The sequence below is a fragment of the Triticum dicoccoides genome, chromosome 2B, assembly GCF_002162155.2.
Source record: "Triticum dicoccoides isolate Atlit2015 ecotype Zavitan chromosome 2B, WEW_v2.0, whole genome shotgun sequence".
Classification (NCBI taxonomy): domain Eukaryota; kingdom Viridiplantae; phylum Streptophyta; class Magnoliopsida; order Poales; family Poaceae; genus Triticum; species Triticum dicoccoides.
This window is the reverse complement of record NC_041383.1, coordinates 31,336,992-31,358,979: the sequence shown is the minus strand read 5'-3', so window position 1 is coordinate 31,358,979 and position 21,988 is coordinate 31,336,992. Positions and strand designations below refer to the sequence as shown.

The window sequence follows — 21,988 nt, the reverse complement described above, 5'->3', positions numbered from 1 at the left end:
ATCTAACCCTTCCTCAATGGTTTGCCAATTTATCCGCACCTTTGCATACAAACTCCGTTTGTACATATATTATCACAACATATTATTTTGAAACTAGGAAATTCAAATACATATCAAATTTAATGTTTTCAAACTTAGCCTTTTGAATTCATACATAAATATGGTCCAAATAAAATAAGAATCCAAATAAAACATGATAAAAAGCACAAGAATCAAGTGCTATATATGAAGTAGCCAATGGTGATCAACATGTTCTTCTTGGAGTTGGTTGTGAGCTTCTCGGCTCGCGATCCTTCGGTGTGCTTCAAGGAATGTTTTGGATCCTATTTGAGTGACGTTACGACTCCACCCTGGCACCATTCTAGAGGAATAACATGTTCTCCGGGCCGCCTCTCTTGGTTTTCAATGTCATGGTGTGAAAGATAACAAAAACAAAAAGAGTAGTAGGTAACATACCGGCCTACGTGCGTACACAGGCAGATGTTTGAGGCAACGTCGCGCTAGGCTTGGCCCATTTTGTAGACGCTTGAGGCAAAGCATTCTTTGGTCTCGCAACAAGAGAGATCTAGAAATGCCCCTCCAACATGAGGGCCCGAGAGCATACAAGCAGGCCCAGGTGGAAAAAGCAAGCCCAGTTTGATGTAGATGGGCCCAGTGATTCTTGTGTGCGCGAATCAAATGGCCCGGTGACAATAGTTATCCAAACGACTTTGGGCTCCTAGACCCATGCTGTCATTTTCAGACAACACTTGCCTTCCTTTTTCTTGTGAAAATAAACTTGCCCTCATTTTGTGTTTGCTCATTATGGGATGTGCTATATTCATCGCTGTAAGTGATAGCATGACTAGTTTCACTACACTGCCCGTTCATGGCCCTAGTCCACCAAAGTGAAAGGAGGCACGCGCGGGCAACCGACTAGCACAAGCGCTCATATGTATTTCTTTTCTATTTCTATCTCTCTTCAAGTTTTATCTAATATTTTGTTGTCTTGATTTTGTTTAGTAGGGCCGTTAACCTAAAAAAGGTTCACAAATGTGGAAAAAATAGGTGAATTTAAAAATGTGTTAGAATTAAAATATAGTCGTCGATTTTTTGAAAGTTCAATAATTTTTTTGTGATTTTGAAAAAATTTAATGAACAAAAATATATTTGAAAATATCCAATACAAGAATAAAATTAGTAAATTCTTCAAAACCAAAATCAAGGAAATTGTTCGTGACCTATTTTGAAATATTAAAACATAAGCACAGAAGTTCTATAAAGTTCAAAAAATTCAGGAAATGGTCGAGTTTTCTAATGTTTATTGGGACTAAAAATTTTCAAAATTGTAAAAATATTCACAATTTTAAAAATTCATAAATAATGTTTTTTTTGCAGAATCCCATAAAAGTTAACGGGGTAAAAAAACAAAAAAAACCCACCAAGAGTATGAAATCAGATATAAAAAGATCCAAAAGCTTCCCAAAACTTGTTGAGAAGCTCTCGGAACCTTAAATAAAATGCTCCCACATTCGGTTTTGAGAAGGTGCTATAAACGGGTTTTAGAACCTCTTTTTTGCGGGAGGGCTTTTAGAACCTTTCATGTGCATGTCTCAAAAAAGAAAAAACCTTTCATTTGTTTCTTTTCCTTTCAGTTTTTCTATGTCTTTTTTATCAGTTTTCCTCACTTTGGTTTCCATTTTTATATTATTTTTTTACTTTAAAGTACATGTCGACTTTTTACAATGCACGGTGTACATTTTTTGTATTCATGCGTACTTTTTTTTAGATATGTATTGAACATTAATCAAATACATGATGAACATTTATTCAAATACATATATACTTTTCAAATAAATGTTAAACATTTTTAAAATAAGCATGTACGTTTTTTGAATGGTACCGAATATAGTTTTAAATCTATGTGAACATTTTTTACATTGTATAAACATTTCTGAAAAATTCCAAAACATATTCTTGAAATGAGTGAATAATTGTAAAAAAATGTCAGATACTACCCTTTTTGAATCGTACATTTTTTTACAATTGTACGATTCAAAAAGGGTAGTATCTGACATTTTTTTTTTGCAATATAATTAAGCATGTACGTTTTTTGAATGGTACCGAACATAGTTTTACATCTATGTGAACATTTTTTACATTGTATAAACATTTCTTAAAAATTCCAAAACATATTCTTGAAATGAGTGAACAATTGTAAAAAAATGTCAGATACTACCCTTTTTAACATGTTCATGTGTTTCAACAAAATGTTTGTAACATTTTTGAAAAAAACATCTACACAATGTAAAAAACTGTTCGCATAATTTAAAATAAAGTATTATCTAAAAACTGTTCAAACATTTCAGAATTTATTTTTCAATGTATAAAATATTTGCATAATTTTAAAAATGTATGTAAAGTAATTTTGAAATATGCATATTTTTTTGGAATACAAACAAAAGTAAATAAATAAGGAAAAAACCAAAGAAACAAAACAAACAAACAAACTAACTAATGGGACAACCCAGTACAGTGTCACGCAGAGGCGAGACGGATGTTCCTTTTATTGCGGGGAGAGACATATCCACTCCCATATGTACCGCTGTCTATAACTAGCATATCCACTTGCAACAATGTCTATAGGTTCCATTATGTCCTACAAAAGGGCTCCATTCAAAAAGTAAATAGATTTATTTCAAGTGCCCCCCAGAAAACTTGTTTGTTCAGTTCATCAGTTTATTAACTACAACTAAAGCATGTGTAACAAGCAATGATAAGAGAAAACCATACCAACATCGCACTGGTTGCTAATGTCAAAACTGATGGCCACCTTCATGCTAATTACATGCACATGAGTTGAATACCAGTGAGCACACAAAAATTACGCCCAATGTAAGCAAAGCCTAGAAGGTTTATGGATGGACAATACCATCTCAAATGCAAGTAAATAGCATAAAGCAATCACAATTGGGGCTTCCATCGCGAAAAATGACCACATTACATAGACCTAACCAAATGCTATCACTTTTGGTATTTTTTTTTGCAAAACACTACCAGTTTGAGTTATTTGCCGCTTCGACCATTTTAAGCACGATTCTGACAGGGCGGGCTCTCATCTGACATGCCATGTTAGCAGGCTGGCTGACGACGACGAATAGACGCCCAGTAGTGCCGCGTTGGTCGTGGGCTCGGTTGGACCAGATCGCAGCGTCGGTCAAAATGGAGCCCACTTACTCTTCCTTGAGCTTAGCCCCTCTGCAGCTCACTCTACAAACGTATGTACGTTTTTCCAAAATGATGTGTAGTCAGGTAACTGCATAACTAGGCCCTGGCGCCGCCACTGTGTGCCACCTCAACCCATGAGTTCCTACTTGAACAACTCTGCTGCCAACCTATACTCCTTGTCATCGACCTAATAAAGCATCACGACCAAGTCTATAACTGCCATCTATCTGTCCTTTGCAATTGTGGTGCCCATCACAGGCTCTTGCGCCAGACTGTCATGTGGTATCCTGATCCCGACCTTGACAAAACACAACCCCATGATCCACGATGTGTGGGATGGCCTCCTCATTGCCTCGTTCCATGAGCGTAACGAGCCCTGCATCGTATTGTCCCATGAGTGTGGTGGACTCTTCGACATCAACAACCTGACTATGTGACAGTGTGCTCCCCTCCCATTGCTTCCCAAACCAAACCATGGCCGATTGTTCAGAACTAGCATACTAGCTTCTACCAGCATCCTTCATCTAAAGAATGATGGGTACTCTACTTAGTATGGAGAATGAAAGATAATGGTTATACTTTCAATGCTAATTTTTACCTGACAGGTCCATGCCACTAAGGCTAAGCTAGCGACTGGAGTGAAGTCGTAACAAGTTAGTTGTAATGGAAGGTGCAGCTAGATCACTTTCTTTTTAGGACGGGCAACTGCCAATGGAGCATTCACTGGATGGATCACCTGCTCTTCTAATGCGCATGTTTCCCACCGTGGCAGACAACATTGGTGCTTGGCACAACACTATAATGTTTTCAGCAACACAATAGTATTCAACACCGTGGCTGAGACATTCTGATTGATGCGTTGTCCAACCCTACTTTATCTTCAGGCATCACTGGTGAAGATGGGTCATGCACTTGCGACGTGTGCCGGTTCTAATGGCATCATATTGTAGATGCTTTTGTGATGTGGGATTATGAGGTAAAGGTTTGGGCCTTAAGGTCTTGGATTGAGATTTTTTTGAAACTATCATGTTTTTTATAGCAAATTCGGAAACTGTATGACTGAACGCATAAAAATCAAATCTATGACCCTGTCGGCCTCCTGCTGGCCGAAGATGAGCTTTTCGGCCAACTCCAGGCCGAAGTACAGTCTTCGGTCTGCTTGCGGCCAAAGAGTGGTGGAACAGGGCCGAAGAGCACTCTTTGGTCATCTGTAGGCCGAAGAGTACTCTTTGGTAATCTGTAGGCCGAAGAGTCCTCTAGGACCCATCTCTTCGCTTAAACGGCAGGACGAAGTTGCATGGCTCCTAGAGGACTCTTTGGCCTACAGATGACCAAAGAGTACTCTTCGACCTACAGATGACCAAAGAGTGCTCTTCGGCCTTGTTCCATCACTCTTCGGCCGCAAGTAGACCGAAGACTCTACTTCGGCTTGGAGTTGGCCGAAAAGCTCATCTTCGGCCAGCAGGAGGCCGACGGGGTCATAGATTCGATTCTTATGCATCAGGATGTATAGTTTCCGAATTTGCTATAAAAATCATCATAGTTTCAAAAAAAGAAATCTTGGATTGATTTGTAGACACCGGAGGTGCCACCACAACTTGATCTAAAGGTGAGACATCTAAGCGTGATTGCTATGCTCAACGAGCGTGAGTTGCTGATCGAATATGTATGGCATGCAATAAGATTGATGAAGATGAGATGTGTTATTTTGCATGTCCATAGAATGATATGCTTCCTTTTACCTTGTAATATATTCTTGAAATCTTTGTCATGTTTGTTGCATCCTTCTGGTGCTATGTATGTAACCAGTAGATGTACTTGGATTGGATATATATTTTTTGGTTGGGATGAAGTAGCATTATTTTCGATGCAATCATCTAAAGGCGAGTCGTTGGAGTGCACGATCTGATTAGTGCGAGTCGTTGGAGCCATGTATGCATGCGTCAGAATTAAAGTAAGTCTCGGATGCGTCGTGTTCTAAATTTGTAATTAGTTTAGGCGCCACGAGATCATGCTCCCTCCATAAACTATAACGGCTCGATGTGGTGACCGCACCAACACCCATTCAAATCATAGCCAAGACGGCCAGCTTCGCCTCCCCTCCCACACCAGCCATGGCCCAACCGGCAGCACCAGCTCCAGCTCCACCGATGAGTTCACCAGAGAGCGCCACCGCCACCGAGAGCTCACCGGAAGACGCCCTATCCGAAGAGAGCCTCAAGGGCTTCATATCCTCGCTCCCGTCAAGGGAGGGGTGGCCGAAGCCGCTCATCCAGTACAAGGGCTACTGGTTCAAACCGGGGATCCTGGATGGGGTCCTGCACGCCAGACAGGCCTTCGCGCCCCGCGCCGACGACGTCGTCCTCGCCACGCAGCCCAAGTGCGGCACCACCTGGCTCAAGGCCCTCGCCTTCGCCATTGCCACCCGGTCCCGTCACGACCTCGGTGCCGCCGATCACCCGCTTCTCACCCGCCACCCACAGCACCTCGTGCCGTTCATCGAGATCCCGGGCGCTGCTGGCGGCCATGTTGACCTCAGCGCGCTCCCGTCCCCGAGGCTCCTCGCCACGCACATGCCCATGTCGCTGCTCCGGCCGGAGACGCGGTCGCTTGGGTGCCGCGTCGTGTACCTGTGCCGGGACCCCAAGGACACACTCGTCTTCAGGCTGCACTTCGAGAACAAGCTGGTCGCACGGGGTGGCGGCGCCGGCCTGTCCATGGACGACGCCTACGGCATGTTCTGGGAGGGGTTCTCGCCCTACGGCCCCTTCTGGGACCACTGCCTCGAGTACTGGGAGGAGAGCGTAGCCAGGCCGGACACCCTCCTCTTCCTCAAGTACGAGGAGATCAAGTTGTTGGTTTTGATCTGACGGCTTAAACAAGCCAGTTAGATCTATTAGTCTAACAAAAAAAAGGAAAAGATAACGTTAAAGGAAAAGGCCCCACGCACCAACGTACGTGGGCTTTTTATCCCAACTGAGGCGCCTTAATCGGGGGCACCCAAACCAACTGATGGTTTAGGTCCCCTGTCGCCAGCGCTAGATAAAAGGGAACGGGAGAGGGTTGGCAGCCTGCGCGATCACAATTCACGTACGGTTTCACTCCCCTCCCGATATTCTCTCACCCCATCCGATCAGGGGGAGCGCTGCAGCGACGGGAAGACCTACTCCAGCCGCTGCTGCCGTCGCCGGGCAGTGCCGGTGGCGTCCTGAGGGCATCAGGACGTTGAGGAGGACTTCTACCTCGACTACATCACCTCTGCATCAAGCCTGCACCAAGCAGGCGATCATGTCCACTTCCGTGACACGTAATGATCCCCTAAACCTTTTCTCTGTTCATGTTTTAGGTGTTCTAGATGCAATCTGTTCCTGCTAATAGCATCCCAGAGATGCATAATTTTTCCAACAATGGTATCAATCGCCAGATATGATTGCTTTTAGATCCCTATATCATGTTCAGTAAACCAATCTCAAGTTTAGGCCCTCTGTAGATCAAGTTTGATTGCTACTGTTTTTTGATGTTGATGTCAATTGCCCACTGTTGATGATGTTTTAATTCCAATTTGCTACGGATCAGTATTGCCACCTAAGTTCATCAATTCTAATTAATCTAAGTTAAGATCTAATGCTCACCTTCATGTTAAGTTGATTAGTATTGATCATGTTTAAGTCCTGTTTCCGTATGCATTATCAACATAGAAGGCAGAGGGATACACGCACGTCAACAGTAGCAACCCCTCATGTGTAAGAACCCTAGATTTTTTCCCCAAATTCGTAAGAACCCTAATTCTGCAATTAGGAATGTTTTCCCCCAAATCAAGCACTGATGTACACGATTTGAAAAGAATGAGGAGAATCCTCACCTAACGCGCCGCGTACTCGCCTCTTCCCTTCGGGGCCCGCGCAGCGCCCACCGTTGCGCGAGGGTGAAGACGCCGCGACGCCGCCGTCCTCGGGACGACGCACGGAACGAAGTGGCGCCGCCGCCGCTGCCGCTCAAATGGACGCGCCCTTGTTTGGCCGACGCCGAGCAAGTCGCCGTCGTTCCTCATGCCGCGGTGGCCGGCGTCCCTCCACCCTCCTTGATGCGCCATGTGCACGGACGCTGGGGCCACGCTCGACGGGGGAGCGCGCGGGATTCATCCTGCTGCACGCTCCTCCGGCGAGCGCAGCCGCCGCGCCGCCATGGCCGGCGCGCCTCGAGCCGCCGTCGAACGCCATCGCCGCTCCCTGTCGAGCGTGAAATGCGGGGGGTCGAGGGGGAAATGAGCTAGGGTTCTGGCCGGGCGGCTGTTTTTGTTCCAGCCGCGATCGACGCGGACTGTCGATTCCAATCGGACGGCCGGCAGCATCGCTCGGCTCCGCGCTGGGCCGGCGGACGCCAATGGGCCGATTCCGGCTGTGGGCTGCGGCCCAGGTTATGTCAGTCCAGCGAAAACACACACACAAAAAAAAATTCTGGGCTGGGCCGTTTTACGTGTAGCTGTGGGGTATTTCGGGCCAAAATCACTGTCGCGATTTTCTGTTTTTCCAGTGCGTTTAAGTTAATAAATATTATGATTTGCACTGCTTAAACAAGAAAATGCGTAAAAATGTAATAAACACATTATTATTCTGGGTAAAATTGAACCAACGAGATATTTTATTCAGGATTTATTATGTGTTTTTGGATGATGAAGTTTTTTTTTGGACATCAAATAATGATAATGTTTTTTTATGTTGATGCTTAAATTAAGAATGAAATGACTCTAATTTTAATTCGGACCAACGTTGTTTTATTATTATGAGTCATCCCCTATGATATTTTAAATCCATGTTTTTTCTGCCCAACGGTGTTTTGACATGGAGTTGAAATTAAATACTTGGCATGTTTGTTTATTTACCAACGTAAATTTATAATCATGCAACTTTACTTATGAACTTTTATGATGATTTCAGCTTCCGCTCCATTCCGGTCCGACACGATCGAACCACTTACGGGGAGTAACTTCCCTCGTTGGAAGTCCCAAGTCGAATTATGTTTGGGTTGTAATGAATTTGACTATGCCTTGAGGGAAGAAAAACCTGTGGCACCTGTGGCGGGTGTCACAGGGTATGCAGAACTCAAGAAGGAGTATGATGTTAAGATGGAAAAGTGGAATAAGTCCAACCATATTGCGCTTCTCATCATGAAAGCGACAATATCGCCGGACATTTCTGAAGCACTCCCTAAGAAAGATACTGCTAAAGATTTCCTCACTGAAATGGAGGAGCAATTTAAAGGCTCCGACAAAGTGTATGCTCATGAGCTTTTTGCTAAACTTCTTCAAAAATACACTATTGACGGAAATGTTAGGCATCACATATTGAGGGTGGTAAATGCTTTCACCAAGCTTAAGGCTTTGGAGTGTTCTTTAAGTGAAGCCCTTCTTGTCATAATTATTCTTGAGTCTCTTCCTGAAGAGTTTGAACAATTTAAGGTCAACTATAACTCTCTAAAGGAAAAATGGCCACTCTCTGAGATGACCGCAAGAATCGTCCAGGAGGAAGAAAGGATCATGAGGCAGAAGAAAGACCATGTCTTTCATGTTGGCTCTAACAAGAGAAAGCATGACGGACAAGGTTTCCCTAAGCCTCAGAAATGGCAAGTCAAGAAAGAAGGCACTAAGCCATTCAACCCTAAGGCATTCAAGGGTAAAGAAGCCGGTGGTTCTTCTTCTGCTCCTAGCAGCTCCACTGCTGGAGAAAATGCTTGTAACTTCTGCAAAGAAGAGGGACACTATCAAAGGGACTGCCCAGGCTTTCTAAAATGGATGAACAAAAGAGGTATTGATGAAATTACTTTTGTAGATGAATCACTTTATGTTGATTTTTCAATAAAGTCACGGTGGATTGATTCAGGGGCAACCACTCACGTTGCTAACTCTATGCAGGGATTCGATACGATCCAAACCATAAGAGGAGGAACAAGAAAGCTTAAGGTTGCGAACGGAGTTGAGGCCGATGTTGAAGCTGTGGGATCTCTCACGTTGGAGCTACACACTGGCCACACTCTTAGATTGAATAATGTTATTTATGTGCCTACCTTAAGTAGGAATTTGATTTCAGTTTCTCGTTTAGATGATGATATGTATGAGTGCCATTTTGGCAAGAAACAATTTGCTTTGATCAAATGTAATAAGAATGTAGGCATCGGTGTTAGACGAGGCCAACTATACATGTTATCTCTTCATAATGATTCAGTTATGCATGTGAGTGATGAAATTAATGTTGAGAAGAAATGGAAAGGAGTAAGTAATTCTTCGAAATTGTGGCATTGTCGTTTGGGCCACATTTCGAGGGGGAGAATGGAACGCTTAGTTAAAAATGAAATACTCCTCCCATTAGACTTCTCAGATGCAGACAAATGTGTCGACTGCATTAAAGGAAAATTTGCAAAAACAATTAAGAAAGGAGCAGTTAGAGCCACAAGGGTTTTAGAATTAATTCACACCGACATATGTGGACCCCTTAATGTTAAGTCTGTAGATGGTTTTGATTCGTTCATTACATTCACATATGACTTTTCCCGCTATGGGTATATTTATCCCATACGTGACCGATCGGAAGCTTTGGAGAAATTCAAAGTCTATAAAGCGGAGGTTGAAAATCAACTGAACGCAAAAATCAAAGTTGTACGGTCTGATCGCGGGGGAGAGTATTATGGTAGGCATGCTCCTTATTGGCAGATTCCTGGACCTTTTGCTAAGTTCTTATCTGAAAATGGAATCATTGCTCAGTACTCAATGCCTGGTGAACCACAACAAAATGGTGTGGCCGAGCGCCGCAACCGCACCCTTATGGATATGGTGCGAAGCATGCTTAGTCACTCGAGTTTACCAGTAAGCCTTTGGATAGAGGCATTAAAGACAGCTGCACACATACTAAATCTTGCTCCAACTAAGTCAGCACCTAACACACCTTACGAGATGTGGGCGGGAAAGAAACCGAGCTTGAATTACTTACGAGTGTGGGGTTGCCCTGCTGAAGCTAAAGTTTTCAATCCACAACTTAAGAAATTGGATCCAAAAACAGTTAGCTGTTTCTTCGTAGGATACCCTCATAGGGGAAAGGGATATCGTTTTTATTGTCCAAATCACACCACCAAGTTTGTGGAGACTAGACAAGCGGTATTTTTTGAGTATAATGAGATCACAAATTTAAGGGAGATCGATCTTGAGGAGAAGCGGGTTTGTGTACCATCCCCGACTATCCAAGAGATTGTTTTTCCAATACGAAGAAATGTGACATCTGATGATCCTGAATCTCACGGTTCAGTCTCTTAGTCGAATGGTGATCCAGAAACTAATAATGAGAATCCAAACACAAATGAGGATCTCCGAGAAAATAATGAAAATGATGATGTTCCACCACCACCTCCGCCCATGGGTAGACCACGGCGTGAGAGGAAGAAAGCCATATCAGATGATTATATCACCTTTTTGATGGAGGACATGAATGATATGGGAAAGGTGGAGGATCCAACCTCATATAAGGAAGCCATTAAAAGCGAAAATTCGTCCAAATGGTTGGTTGCCATGGAAGACGAGTTGAAATCTATGGGCTCAAACGATGTATGGGACTTAGTAGAAGTTCCCGATGGAGCTAAGAAAGTAGGCTGCAAGTGGGTCTACAAAACCAAGTATGATTCCAAAGGGAATGTCGAACGGTTCAAGGCAAGGCTAGTGGCAAAAGGGTATACACAGAGAGAAGTCATTGATTATAAGCAAACTTTCTCTCCTGTGTCAACCAAGGATTCTTTCAGAATCATAATGGCATTAGTAGCTCATTACGACCTGGAACTACACCAAATGGATGTTAAAACGGCATTTCTAAATGGTGACTTAAAATAAGATGTCTACATGGCTCAGCCAGAAGGCTTTGTTGTGGAAGGGAAGGAACATTTAGCATGTCGTCTAAAGAAATCAATTTATGGCTTGAAGCAAGCTTCAAGAGAGTGGTACCTCAAGTTTGATAAAATTATCAAAACTTTTGGTTTCACCGAAAATGTTGTGGACAACTGCATATACGTTAAGTTTAAAGGCAGTAGGTTCACATTTTTAGTCCTATACGTTGATGACATATTGTTGGCATGTAGCGATAAGGATATGCTGCATGAGACCAAGAATTTTCTGTCATCCAGTTTTGATATGAAAGATCTTGGTGAAGCCTCGTATGTCCTCGGCATCGAGATTCATCGAGATAGGTCCAGAGGAACGTTAGGACTATCTCAAAAGGCATACTTTGAGAGAGTACTGAAAAAATTCAATATGCATAAGTGCTCACCCTCACCTGCTCCTATAGTTAAGGGCGATAAGTTTGGGACATTTCAATGTCCGAGGAACCAATGTGAAACTGATCAGATGAAGTCGGTTCCTTATGCTTCAGCTGTTGGAAGCATCATGTATGCTCAAGTGTGTACACGCCCAGACTTATGTTTTGTAACCGGGGTGCTTGGCAGATACCAATCAAATCCAGGACCGGACTACTGGAAGGCCGCAAAGAAAGTCTTGCGTTATATGCAAGGAACTAAGGACTTCATGCTTACATATAAAAGAACTGATAACCTAGAAATTGTTGGTTATTCAGACTCTGATTTTGCCGGGTGTGTGGATAGTATGAGATCCACGTCAGGTTATATATTCACACTCGCGGGAGGAGCTATATCGTGGAAAAGCTCCAAACAAACGTTAACTGCTGGATCTACGATGCATGCAGAATTTGTAGCATGTTATGAGGCCACCGGGCAGGCTGTATGGCTAAAGAATTTTATACCCGGACTTAAAGTGGTTGACAGCATATCTAAACCAATTTTATTGTACTGCGATAATGAACCAGCAGTTTTCTATACGAGTAACAACAGGTCAAGTAATGCTGCCAGACACATTGACATAAAGTATCGTGTTGTGAAAGATAGAATCCAGGATCAAACAGTTGATGTTAAACATATAAGAACGAAGCATATGCTTGCGGATCCGCTAAGAAAAGGCTTACCACCCAGTATCTTTCGTGAGCATGTTGCCGGCATGGGACTACTGGAAGCCTGATGATTCTGGAATAAGAGGACCATTAAAATAAACCACTCCCCAATTAGTAAAATGTTTTCCATTTCGAAATAGGCGGGTGTACTATAAGTGTTGAGGTTCTATGGCGTTTTGAGCTGTTGTAACACCTCACTTTGGTACATCATTCCTATGTAGAATGGGCGAATGAAGTTAAGCCTAACGATCAAGGGGGAGAATGTTGGTTTTGATCTGAAGGCTTAAACAAGCCAGTTAGATCTATTAGTCTAACAAAAAAAGGGGAAAAGATAACGTTAAAGGAAAAGGCCCCACGCACCAACGTACGTGGGCTTTTTATCCCAACTGAGGCGCCCTGATCGGGGGCACCCAAACCAACTGATGGTTTAGGTCCCCTGTCGCCAGCGCTACATAAAAGGGAACGGGAGAGGGTTGGCAGCCTGCGTGATCACAATTCACGTACGGTTTCACTCCCCTCCCGATATTCTCTCACCCCATCCGATCAGGGGGAGCGCTGCAGCGACGGGAAGACCTACTCCAGCCGCCGCTGCCGTCGTCGGGCAGTGCCGGTGGCGTCCTGAGGGCATCAGGACATTGAGGAGGACTTCTACCTCGACTACATCACCTCTGCATCAAGCCTGCACCAAGCAGGCGATCATGTCCACTTCCGTGACACGTAATGATCCCCTAAACCTTTTCTCTGTTCATGTTTTAGGTGTTCTAGATGCAATCTGTTCCTGCTAATAGCATCCCAGAGATGCATAATTTTTCCAACACAAGTCGGACCCGGTGCGGGTCGTGAGGAGGTTCGCGAGGTTCCTCGGCATCCCACTGACTGAGGAGGAGGAGAGCTCCAGGGTCGCGGAGGAGGTGGCGAGGATGTGCAGCTTCGAGACGCTCACCGGGCTGGAGGTGAACCAGGTCGGCGGCGTCAGCCACGGGAATAGAGTTCACGTTGATAACTCTGTGTTCTAGAGGAAAGGCGAGGTAGGGGACTGGGCGAACCACATGAGCCGCGACATGGTGGAGAAGCTCGACCGCATCGTCCAAGAGAAGCTCCAGGGCTCAGGGCTTGTGTTTTGAGCAAGAGTCATTTGTTACGTGTTCTGTTCTCCTTTGCACTCTGCTGCTTCTGGTTGGGGAGAGGAGAGCCCTATGTTGATTCTGATTTTTTTAATTGTTTGGATTGCTTACAATATGTGTAATGTGGTATGTTTGATTGTCGTTTAATTTGAGGAATAATAATAAAACAGCATATGGCCTCATAGGGTGGGATACACTTATTCAGTCAGCGGTACATTTGCCACAACTAGCTGCTCTGTAACTGTGATTCTACTGGTCTGTATTTTATCTGAAAGAGTGTAAACTGAAGTTTTCATAGTGCACAATCATGTGAACAATAGTCATACCAGAGTCTAGATGCATGTGAAGGCATGAAGTCAGACTCTCACTCCTCTCGTTACTCCGCATACCTAGGAAAAGCCCACCAGACAGATATGATGCAACCCAAAGCCTCTTCTTCCTATACATCCTACGCAACCATGTCTGTGTTCTCTTCGACTGCCATTTAACAGTATACACTGGTTATTTCTCCTCAAAGACTTTACATGAAGTGGCATAATAAAGTAGAGACCTGAACTCTTTTAGAGACTTATGATGAATGTGTTTCTGCATGTTCTTCTTGATATGCCACGAACAAGGATGATGCCAAACGTCCGGAAGTACCTTTCTGATGGCCTTTATCATAGCTGCATATCCATGAGTAATTACAGACCTGGGATTCTACTAACAATGAGCTCTCAAGAATGTCTAAAGCAGCCAAACATCGTCTGTGTATTCCGTCTCGTCAGACACAATAGCACAACCAAACACCGTGGTGCAATGGTGGTTGTTCAAACCGACAAAAGGAATACATGGCATCCCATACCTATTCATCTTGTATGTGCCGTCGAATATGGTTACATCACCATAGTCTCGTCGTGATTGGCAATCACACCAGAATAGGTTTTTCAGTCTTCCTTCATCATCAACAGTGTGCTCAAAGAAAAAAAATCTGGATCCCTGTCCTTTTTGGTCATCATGATCCTAGTGGCAGTGTCAGCATCACCATGTGCAAGCAGTTTCATTTTCTCTCTATAGCACATATTATAAAACTTCCTCCTCCCAAAACAAGCCTCAGCATAGGACCCGTACCTACTGAAGAAGTTATAAAAAATGATATGTTTCCTGATCCCAGTACCTGCCAAAGTTAAGATCTCAGCTTTATGAAATTCTTTGATCTGATTATGAGACCGGAGAAACGTGACTTCTTCCGGTCTAGCTAGAACGTGACTGTGATCATCGGTGAAACTGCTGACATACCAAACTCCACGCTCTTTATCAAGCTTCAGAGTTAAATGGGCATTGTAGAAGCATCGACTCATCGGTTTGAGCCTATGGGTCGTGCCTTCTATTGAACAAAATTTGGTCTGTCATTTTCCAGCCCTCGAACACAGATATACCTTCTCAAGTGCATACCTCCCTCAGGACCTTTCCCAAATTTCAGCAAGTCCCTTCTAATGCTGAAACCACGTTCCTTCGCGTACTGGTTATAGAACAAGTAAGCCTCTCCTTCTGACCTGAATGTCTTCAACATCACCTTCCAATGTCTGTCCAATGAGTCTTGCTGATATTCATCAAATCCGATGGCAAAATTAAACTCATCATCAACAACATGCTCGTCCTTCCCGTTAGGACAATCGACATCTTCCTACAAAATAAGGCATATAACCATGTATGTCAGTCAGTTATTATATTAATATTTAATATTTTCATATATACTTTTGAAAACTTTGCTCAAACTCTCATCATGAGATGCCTCAATGTCGCATTGGTCACTTTCATCATGGATAATATTCCATCATAGACCCATCCGCATCCATTTGGGCATATTTTAAAAAAAGACGTGTAAATGGTCATGCAGTTATTATGTCATTTCTTGTCCTACATATTTTTAAACGGAGCTGCACTAGTAGAAAATGGGCCATTTGTCTCGGTTCCAGAGGCCCATTAGCCTCGGTTCTGGAACCGGGATTAAAGGGTCAGGACTAAAGCCCAACATCTTTAGTCCCGGTTCTCTTACGAACCGGGACAGATGGTGCTCCACGTGGCCGCTGCGGTGAGCCCAGGCAGGAGGGCCTTTAGTCCCGGTTGGTAACACCAACCAAGACCAAATGGCATCCACACATCAGCAGCTCAGGATCTGGGGTTTTTGTTTTTTTGAAGGGGGGGGGGGGGTTAGGGGTTTCATATATTGTGTTAGCTAGCTAATAGCTAGAGAGAAGTGACCTCTTTTATCTCCATTCTTGGTCAATGCTAGCTACCATGCGTATAGAGAGAACTCGACATGCTAGCTTGTAAGCAAATGAAGGAACCATTAAGTACACAAGATTTTCATGAACATATACAAAGAGAAGTGATCGACCTCTCTTTCTCCGCGAGATTGGTCGAACAACAAGTTTCCGTATATCCATCCGACGCTACTAGCTACATATATACAATATAAGATCTCTTACAAACCCTAACATCTAAGGTCTGTTTGAACTTTCACATGGTATTCTCCGTCTTTATTTATGACGTGGTCAAGAAAGAACCCTGCCAATTCCTCTTAAATTGCTCGTATGCGATCATGTGTAGGAGTTTAGCATCTCCCACATCTAATTTAAAGAAGTGGGTCAATACATGTATATGAATGAAACTCAACACAAATGCTAGTAATAAAATAAAATTGTGAATTTTTTGTTTACATACATCAAAATCTTCTTTAGAGTAGCCCCGCTTAGATTTCGTCGAGTTGTAGATGAACTCGCAAACGTAGTATCCACAAAAATCATTCCCAACTTCCTGCCACAAGCACTTTACGAGAAATAGATTTCAATCAAACTGATAATCAAGCTTGCTTAATGGTTTTGATGAAACTAGCTAGAATCTATGGGAGATGCGCGGAACTAGCTAGTAGTACTTACTTTCTGGTGTGTAAATCGTAGCTCGTTCAACAGTGCCGGAACAATGGCGGTGAACTATTTCCAAACCCTGCGAGACAAAGAGAATAATTACTTGATATCAGGAAATGAACAAAGTTGCCGATATGGTGTGATAATGATCGATTGAACTTACTTCCGTAGCATATCGGTCATGTTCGCATACTCCTCGGGACTTTTTCGAGTCTAAGGCAGTTACTATTCCAGTTTCAAGCTTAATATCTAGCAAAATAAAGTGAAAGATGCGCACGCATACATAACTCATCAATTACATTACTATAATTAACCTCGAGTAAGGGAAACCGAATATGCACAAGATAGTAACACTCACTGGAAGTTGTATAGGAAAGAGTATTTTATCTTTGTTTTGATTTTTAAGCAACGATTGTAGCAAGTTGTCCTCGATCTCTTTGACATTGTGTTTGACCGTCCATTCATGTATGATATTTGGGTTAATGAACCCAATGTCACAGATATCTGCTTTCCTACATTCGATGATCTTCAACCTGCATAATATAAGTGAGGATAATTATATATACATGCAATGACAGAGCCGAGCTATATATAGAGACTTAATTACAGAAGTAGTACTTGCAAACAATAGCAAGTCACGAGTGTTTTGTCGAGGGCCTTTTGATTGTATAACTGGAATAACTCGTCAAATTAAATATTCAAAATATCCATTCAAATGAGGTTGTGTTCCTCTTTAATTCTCATCGTCAAAGTATGCCTCCCAGACTGCCTTCATCTTTCCATGTGCCATTTGTGGAGTCTTCACATCATCGTTGTTGGACGAGGATGATCAGGTTTGACGAGAGGCTTCCTGTACTCGTATCTGAATTCGTCCACCTCTATTATTTCAATAGGTACATCATCGGGCAGGTAATCACCAAGATTGGTACCGGGCACCATCCCCGGATGATTAGCGACGCTATCGCTAGACACCTTGAGTGGGGGGTATGTTTGCTTCGCCTGTTCGCTGAGCTGGGGAATTTTTTCCCACTTCTTCGTGCTGCTAACCTTGCATTACTACAAGTACTTCCCGACCACTCCGCTTCCTTATATGCCTTTTTAATAGTGCGCACATAGTTGGAATCTGGCGGAGGTGGTAGTGGTCGCTTCAGGGCATCGATAATCCGCTTCACTTTCACCAGATCTACCATTTCCTTCGGAGGTGGAGGTTTCGGTGCAAAAAAGTCCCTCACTTGGGCACGACTGATGTCCTTGTTTTCCTTGTCGGTCCTCTCATAAGGTAACTTTTCCGGAGCCTTGAGAGATGGACTGTATTTGAACTGCTTCCCTTTTCTGCTTGTACTACTGCTAGCCGCCGGAGCGGCGACCTCTCTCTTCTGCCGTTGCTGACGCGACAGAGTCGGCTGACGCGCCGGAGGAGGCGGAGTACTCTGACGCGCCGGAGGAGGCGGAGTGCTCATCGGAGGAGGCGAAGAAGGAGCCGGAGTGCCTTCATGCGCCGGAGGAGGCAGATGAGGAGGTGGAGAGCCCTAATCACTCGCCGGAGGAGGAGGTGGAGTGCCTTGACTCGCCGGAGGAGGAGGAGGAGACGGAGGCGTCCAGTTTGGAAGCTGGATGTACTCCTTCCTCCATAGACATGGAGTCTTCAGAGCAAGACCCAGCTGAATCTCCCCTTCACCTGTAGGGTGGTCAAGCTCAAGCTCCTCAAATCCCTCCATTTCTTCATCCTCCAGAGGAGGAGGCGGAGGAGGAGGCGGAGTGCCCTGACTCACCGGAGGAAGAGGAGGAGGGGGAGGCGTCCAGTTTGGAAGCTGGATGTACTCCTTCCGCCATAGACATGGAGTCTTCAGAGCAAGACCCAGCTGAATCTCCACTATTGCAGGATGCTGCTAACGCGCACTACGATCAGAGACCCTTTGACGAAACTGTGTGCGATGCATTAATCGCAAATGGTGGTGTAAAAAACTGTCAAAAAGGTGAAAAATGTTTGCGATGACGGATGCATCAAACACGGTTCAGATTTTAGTTCCGTGTGTGATGTAGGGCATACGGTTCAGTGCAGTTAACCGTTCGCGATGAGGAGCAACAAAATAAACGGATAGCCAGATGAAGGTGTGTGCGATAAACAGCATACGGTTCACTAGGATGAACTGTTTTATTGATTAGGCAACACAGAAGAAACGGTCATCCAAATCAAGGTGTGTGCGATATACGACATGTGGTTCACGCGGATGAACTGTTTGTGTTGAGACAAGAGAGCAAAAATGGTTCAATATAACAAGATGTGTGTCATACGCGGCAAACAGGTCTGTAATCAGAAATGTGTGCGAAGACCGATAATAACACAGACGATTGCTGCTAATAAGACGTGTGTGTTGTGCGATGGGATTGCCTACAGAACAACAACAACATATATATATATATACACACACACACACACACTTATAAGGACATGGTTGCATAACAAAATTAAACATCCAATTACATAGGTGGATACTACAACCATGGCATTTCCACACACCAAAGTAAACTATTACATGCATAATTTCATAGGTGGATACCACACACATTACACTTCCACACACCAATAAAGTAAACTATATATTACATTAATGATTAACTAGCATAAACGATCATCTGATTATCATCTACTTCTTGTGACGCTTGCTCTGATTGTGGCTCGATTCGGACTCATCGATTTGGGTAATGAGGCACTTCCTCATGTCAACGATCCTCCTGTGCATCTCTTAGCATGTGTACACGCTCTTGGCCGCGAACCTGAGGTGAGGTTAATCTAGTCGCCGCATCCAGGCCCTGTGCCAGGATACGAGATATGTTCTCTGGGCATCCTGCTTCATCTTTTCGTAGTAGGGGTCGATGATGGCCGAGGCGAGTTTGACCAGGGAGTCCTTCTTCGTGCTGCCCCAGACCCTCTAGTGGTCACGAATTTCGACAAGGTTCTAACAGGCCAAGACCATAACACTGAGCGCTTTTACATCGTCAGTGGTTTCCACCGTGGCGAACTTGTAGTCGGTGGTGTTGACAAACCTGTTGAAACGGTCGCAAGGCTCTCTGGCCATGCAGTAGTGGTAGATGAGGACACGATGGCGCACACACAACTGGGCGATGGCATCCTTCTGATCTATGCCGAGACTACCGGCGGTGTACTGGAGGTCGATGCCGACCACCTTGTACTTGTGTCCACCAAGCAACTGCTCAACAGTGTTGATGTAATCGTCCACCATGGCTGGGTCGATGATGTACACCACCGAGAGACCCGTCTCACTCGCGTGGTCTCCACTTTATTCTTGCCGAACTCCATTGGAGCGCTGCTAGACATCCCCTCTCTATGTGTCGTCATGGGTGTGCTTGTTGTGTTGTGGGGCGCGATCGAAAGGTTGAAGAGACTAAGGTTATAATGGCTGCGGGAATTAGGGGAGGACGGACGGCACGTCTTGATGGCAGTTCTAATTCGCAGCAGGTAACTCCATCGCGCCGCACGTAACTGCATCGCGTGGCAACGCGCGCGGTGCAACCGCATGCATATGGGACCCCCAACGTGATGCATCAAACATGTTTCCGATTTTTGTTGCGTGTGAGATTCAGGGCATACGGTTTAGTTCAATTAATGGCTTGCGATGAGGGTGAACAAAAGAAATGGGTTGCCAGACGAAGGCGTGTGCGATGTATAGCATACGGTTCACTCGGATGAACTGTTTGCGATTGATGAATTCATCGCTGATGGTTTACCTAGTGTGGTCCGTGTGTGTTGTGATATTCTCTATCTGTAGAACATCTATGCTCTGTGTACAGAAGAACAACATATATATACTTGTAACATGACATGATTGCAATACCAAATTAAACATCCAATTACGTTATATAACAAATACCATAAATATTGCAAGGTTCAAATTCAAAGATTACAACGCCCAAATTCAAACATTGCAAACATCGACTTTTCTGCAAAGGGATCAGCCGCTGACAAGTCATGTATGGGTTTGACACAATGACTTCCAATTGCTCTGTCATATGCTCTTCCAAAATGAAGTTTAGCTTTTTTGGAGCCTCTTCCATTCTGTAGTACCTTTCAGCTCTCATCAACAAACCATTCATCCGTCCTAATTAAATGCGTGTTCAACCTTAGTACCCTCAGCACCTTTGCTCTGGCAAGAAAGAACCTGGCGAGTGTAATCTCCGATAAGGTCCCTCGGTAGGAGTTCAAAGTAATATTTGAGAGATGCATATCCAGACATTTGATGTGATTGTCGTTATAAACATTATCCACCTCTGGGCCTATTATTATCTGCAAAAGAAGAGAATGTGTTAGTGCCTACATGCAGTTTTGAACACTACCACACGCCTATTTGGTTTGCAGGATTTGTAAAATGCACCAATGTGCCATCTTCGATCTGACATGATTAACATGGGCATTTGATTACAATCTAGAAACATGTAACCTTCTTCACAATAGGTTGGATTGGATGAAAAATTCCCTAAGGAAACTAGTAAAGACGAATCCAAAGGAGAAATACTTATGGATTGTAACCATATGAATCAATCAACCAATATGTGGTGGTGGTGGTGGTGGGGGGGTGTATGTCCTGAAATCCTCCAAAATTCCTTTAGAAGTCGTAGTACATTGTCATTGTAAACTTGGGAAAAGGTGCAAAAAATTGAACTCCCTTATGGTTAACATTTAACAGGAAAGGAACATCACCTTGATACACAACTTCTTCAGGCACGGAAAGCATCTCAGGCAACTGACAACTTGGTCCAGGTTGGGGCCGACAGATTCTAGTGCCAAGACCTTCACTGTGCCCAGAATCTGGGTGAAGCTATGCTAGATGATAGACGAACATACATCTTCAAAACTAGAAATAATGTTGATATCAAGAAAGAGAGGTATAAGGCGACCACTACCAATTTCGGCGCAGAAATGACATTGATTCTTGTTGGACCTTGTTGATCAACTACAAATAATCTCTCAAGTGAAGGTGTGTCCTCAATGATCATATTGTGGTCCACCTTTGGTGATCTCTTGTTGTAGCACTAGCAACACAGATAAATAGTCCGGAGAGTCCTCGAGGTGATGTGGAAGGTACTCGACCAATTCATCACCTGAAGACGAAGGAACTCAAGTGCAGTACAACCGCGCAGTAGGCGCTCCATGTCTTCCTTTGGGATGCGGACGGCGACAAGCTCGAGGTGCTTCAGTCGTGGTAGAAAAAGAGCGGGCGCGTCATTAAGGGGGGGGGGATGTCAGCTCATGAACTTGGCGAGGCGCAACATGGGCGCGAAGCAGAGCACGGATGTTGGCAGCGAGCGCATATGCCCATCATTAAACCAGATCTTCTCGAGCTGATCTATGGTGGGGGATCGGAACCACTCGTCAAGCTTGGCTCGGTCCTTGCCATTGGAATGGAACTTGCCCGTGATAAGGCCTCTGATTGGGCCATGGTGACTGCCGAGGATCTGGGAGAACGCACCCAAGATTTTGCGATAGCCATGGTAGAGCTCGTGGGCGTCGAGGAGGTCGACAGGGGTGAGGAGCCATAGGGGGCGCCACCACCGGAAAGGGCAGCTGTCCTCGCCCCATATTTGATTAGGAGGAGGGATATGATGACTCTCAACATATCATCGAGGAGGTTGCTGATGAAGTCTAGACCTGCTGGAGTCGCTTGCGGTTCTTTCTCGACCCGCCTCTGCTTGTTGGCAGCCTCGTTCTCCATGATCGTCGGTGGCAACGGAA

General features: G+C 44.3%; 2 protein-coding genes across 2 annotated transcripts; both read left to right on the top strand.

Moving 5' to 3' along the window:
• The first annotated feature begins 5,353 nt into the window (after positions 1-5,353).
• LOC119366950 (cytosolic sulfotransferase 17-like) lies at positions 5,354-6,234 on the top strand. The gene has a single exon (XM_037632618.1). It carries the CDS (start codon positions 5,358-5,360, stop codon positions 6,075-6,077), a length of 720 nt encoding a protein of 239 aa, XP_037488515.1. The 5' UTR covers positions 5,354-5,357; the 3' UTR covers positions 6,078-6,234.
• A 1,773-nt stretch (positions 6,235-8,007) lies between these two features.
• LOC119366949 lies at positions 8,008-9,397 on the top strand. Its single transcript, XM_037632616.1, has 2 exons — positions 8,008-9,011; positions 9,119-9,397. The coding sequence occupies exons 1-2, from the start codon at positions 8,132-8,134 to the stop codon at positions 9,163-9,165; spliced, it is 927 nt and encodes a 308-aa protein (XP_037488513.1). The 5' UTR covers positions 8,008-8,131; the 3' UTR covers positions 9,166-9,397.
• Positions 9,398-21,988: the final 12,591 nt, after the last annotated feature.

Excerpts from the sequence above, each read along its gene's own strand:
- LOC119366950 (XM_037632618.1), top strand. The coding sequence starts at position 5,358 with ATGAGTTCACCAGAGAGCGCCACCGCCACCGAGAGCTCACCGGAAGAC.
- LOC119366949 (XM_037632616.1), top strand. The coding sequence starts at position 8,132 with ATGATGATTTCAGCTTCCGCTCCATTCCGGTCCGACACGATCGAACCA. Across the intron at positions 9,012-9,118 it reads AAAATGGATGAACAAAAGAG|GGATTCGATACGATCCAAAC; the intron begins GTATTGATGAAA and ends AACTCTATGCAG.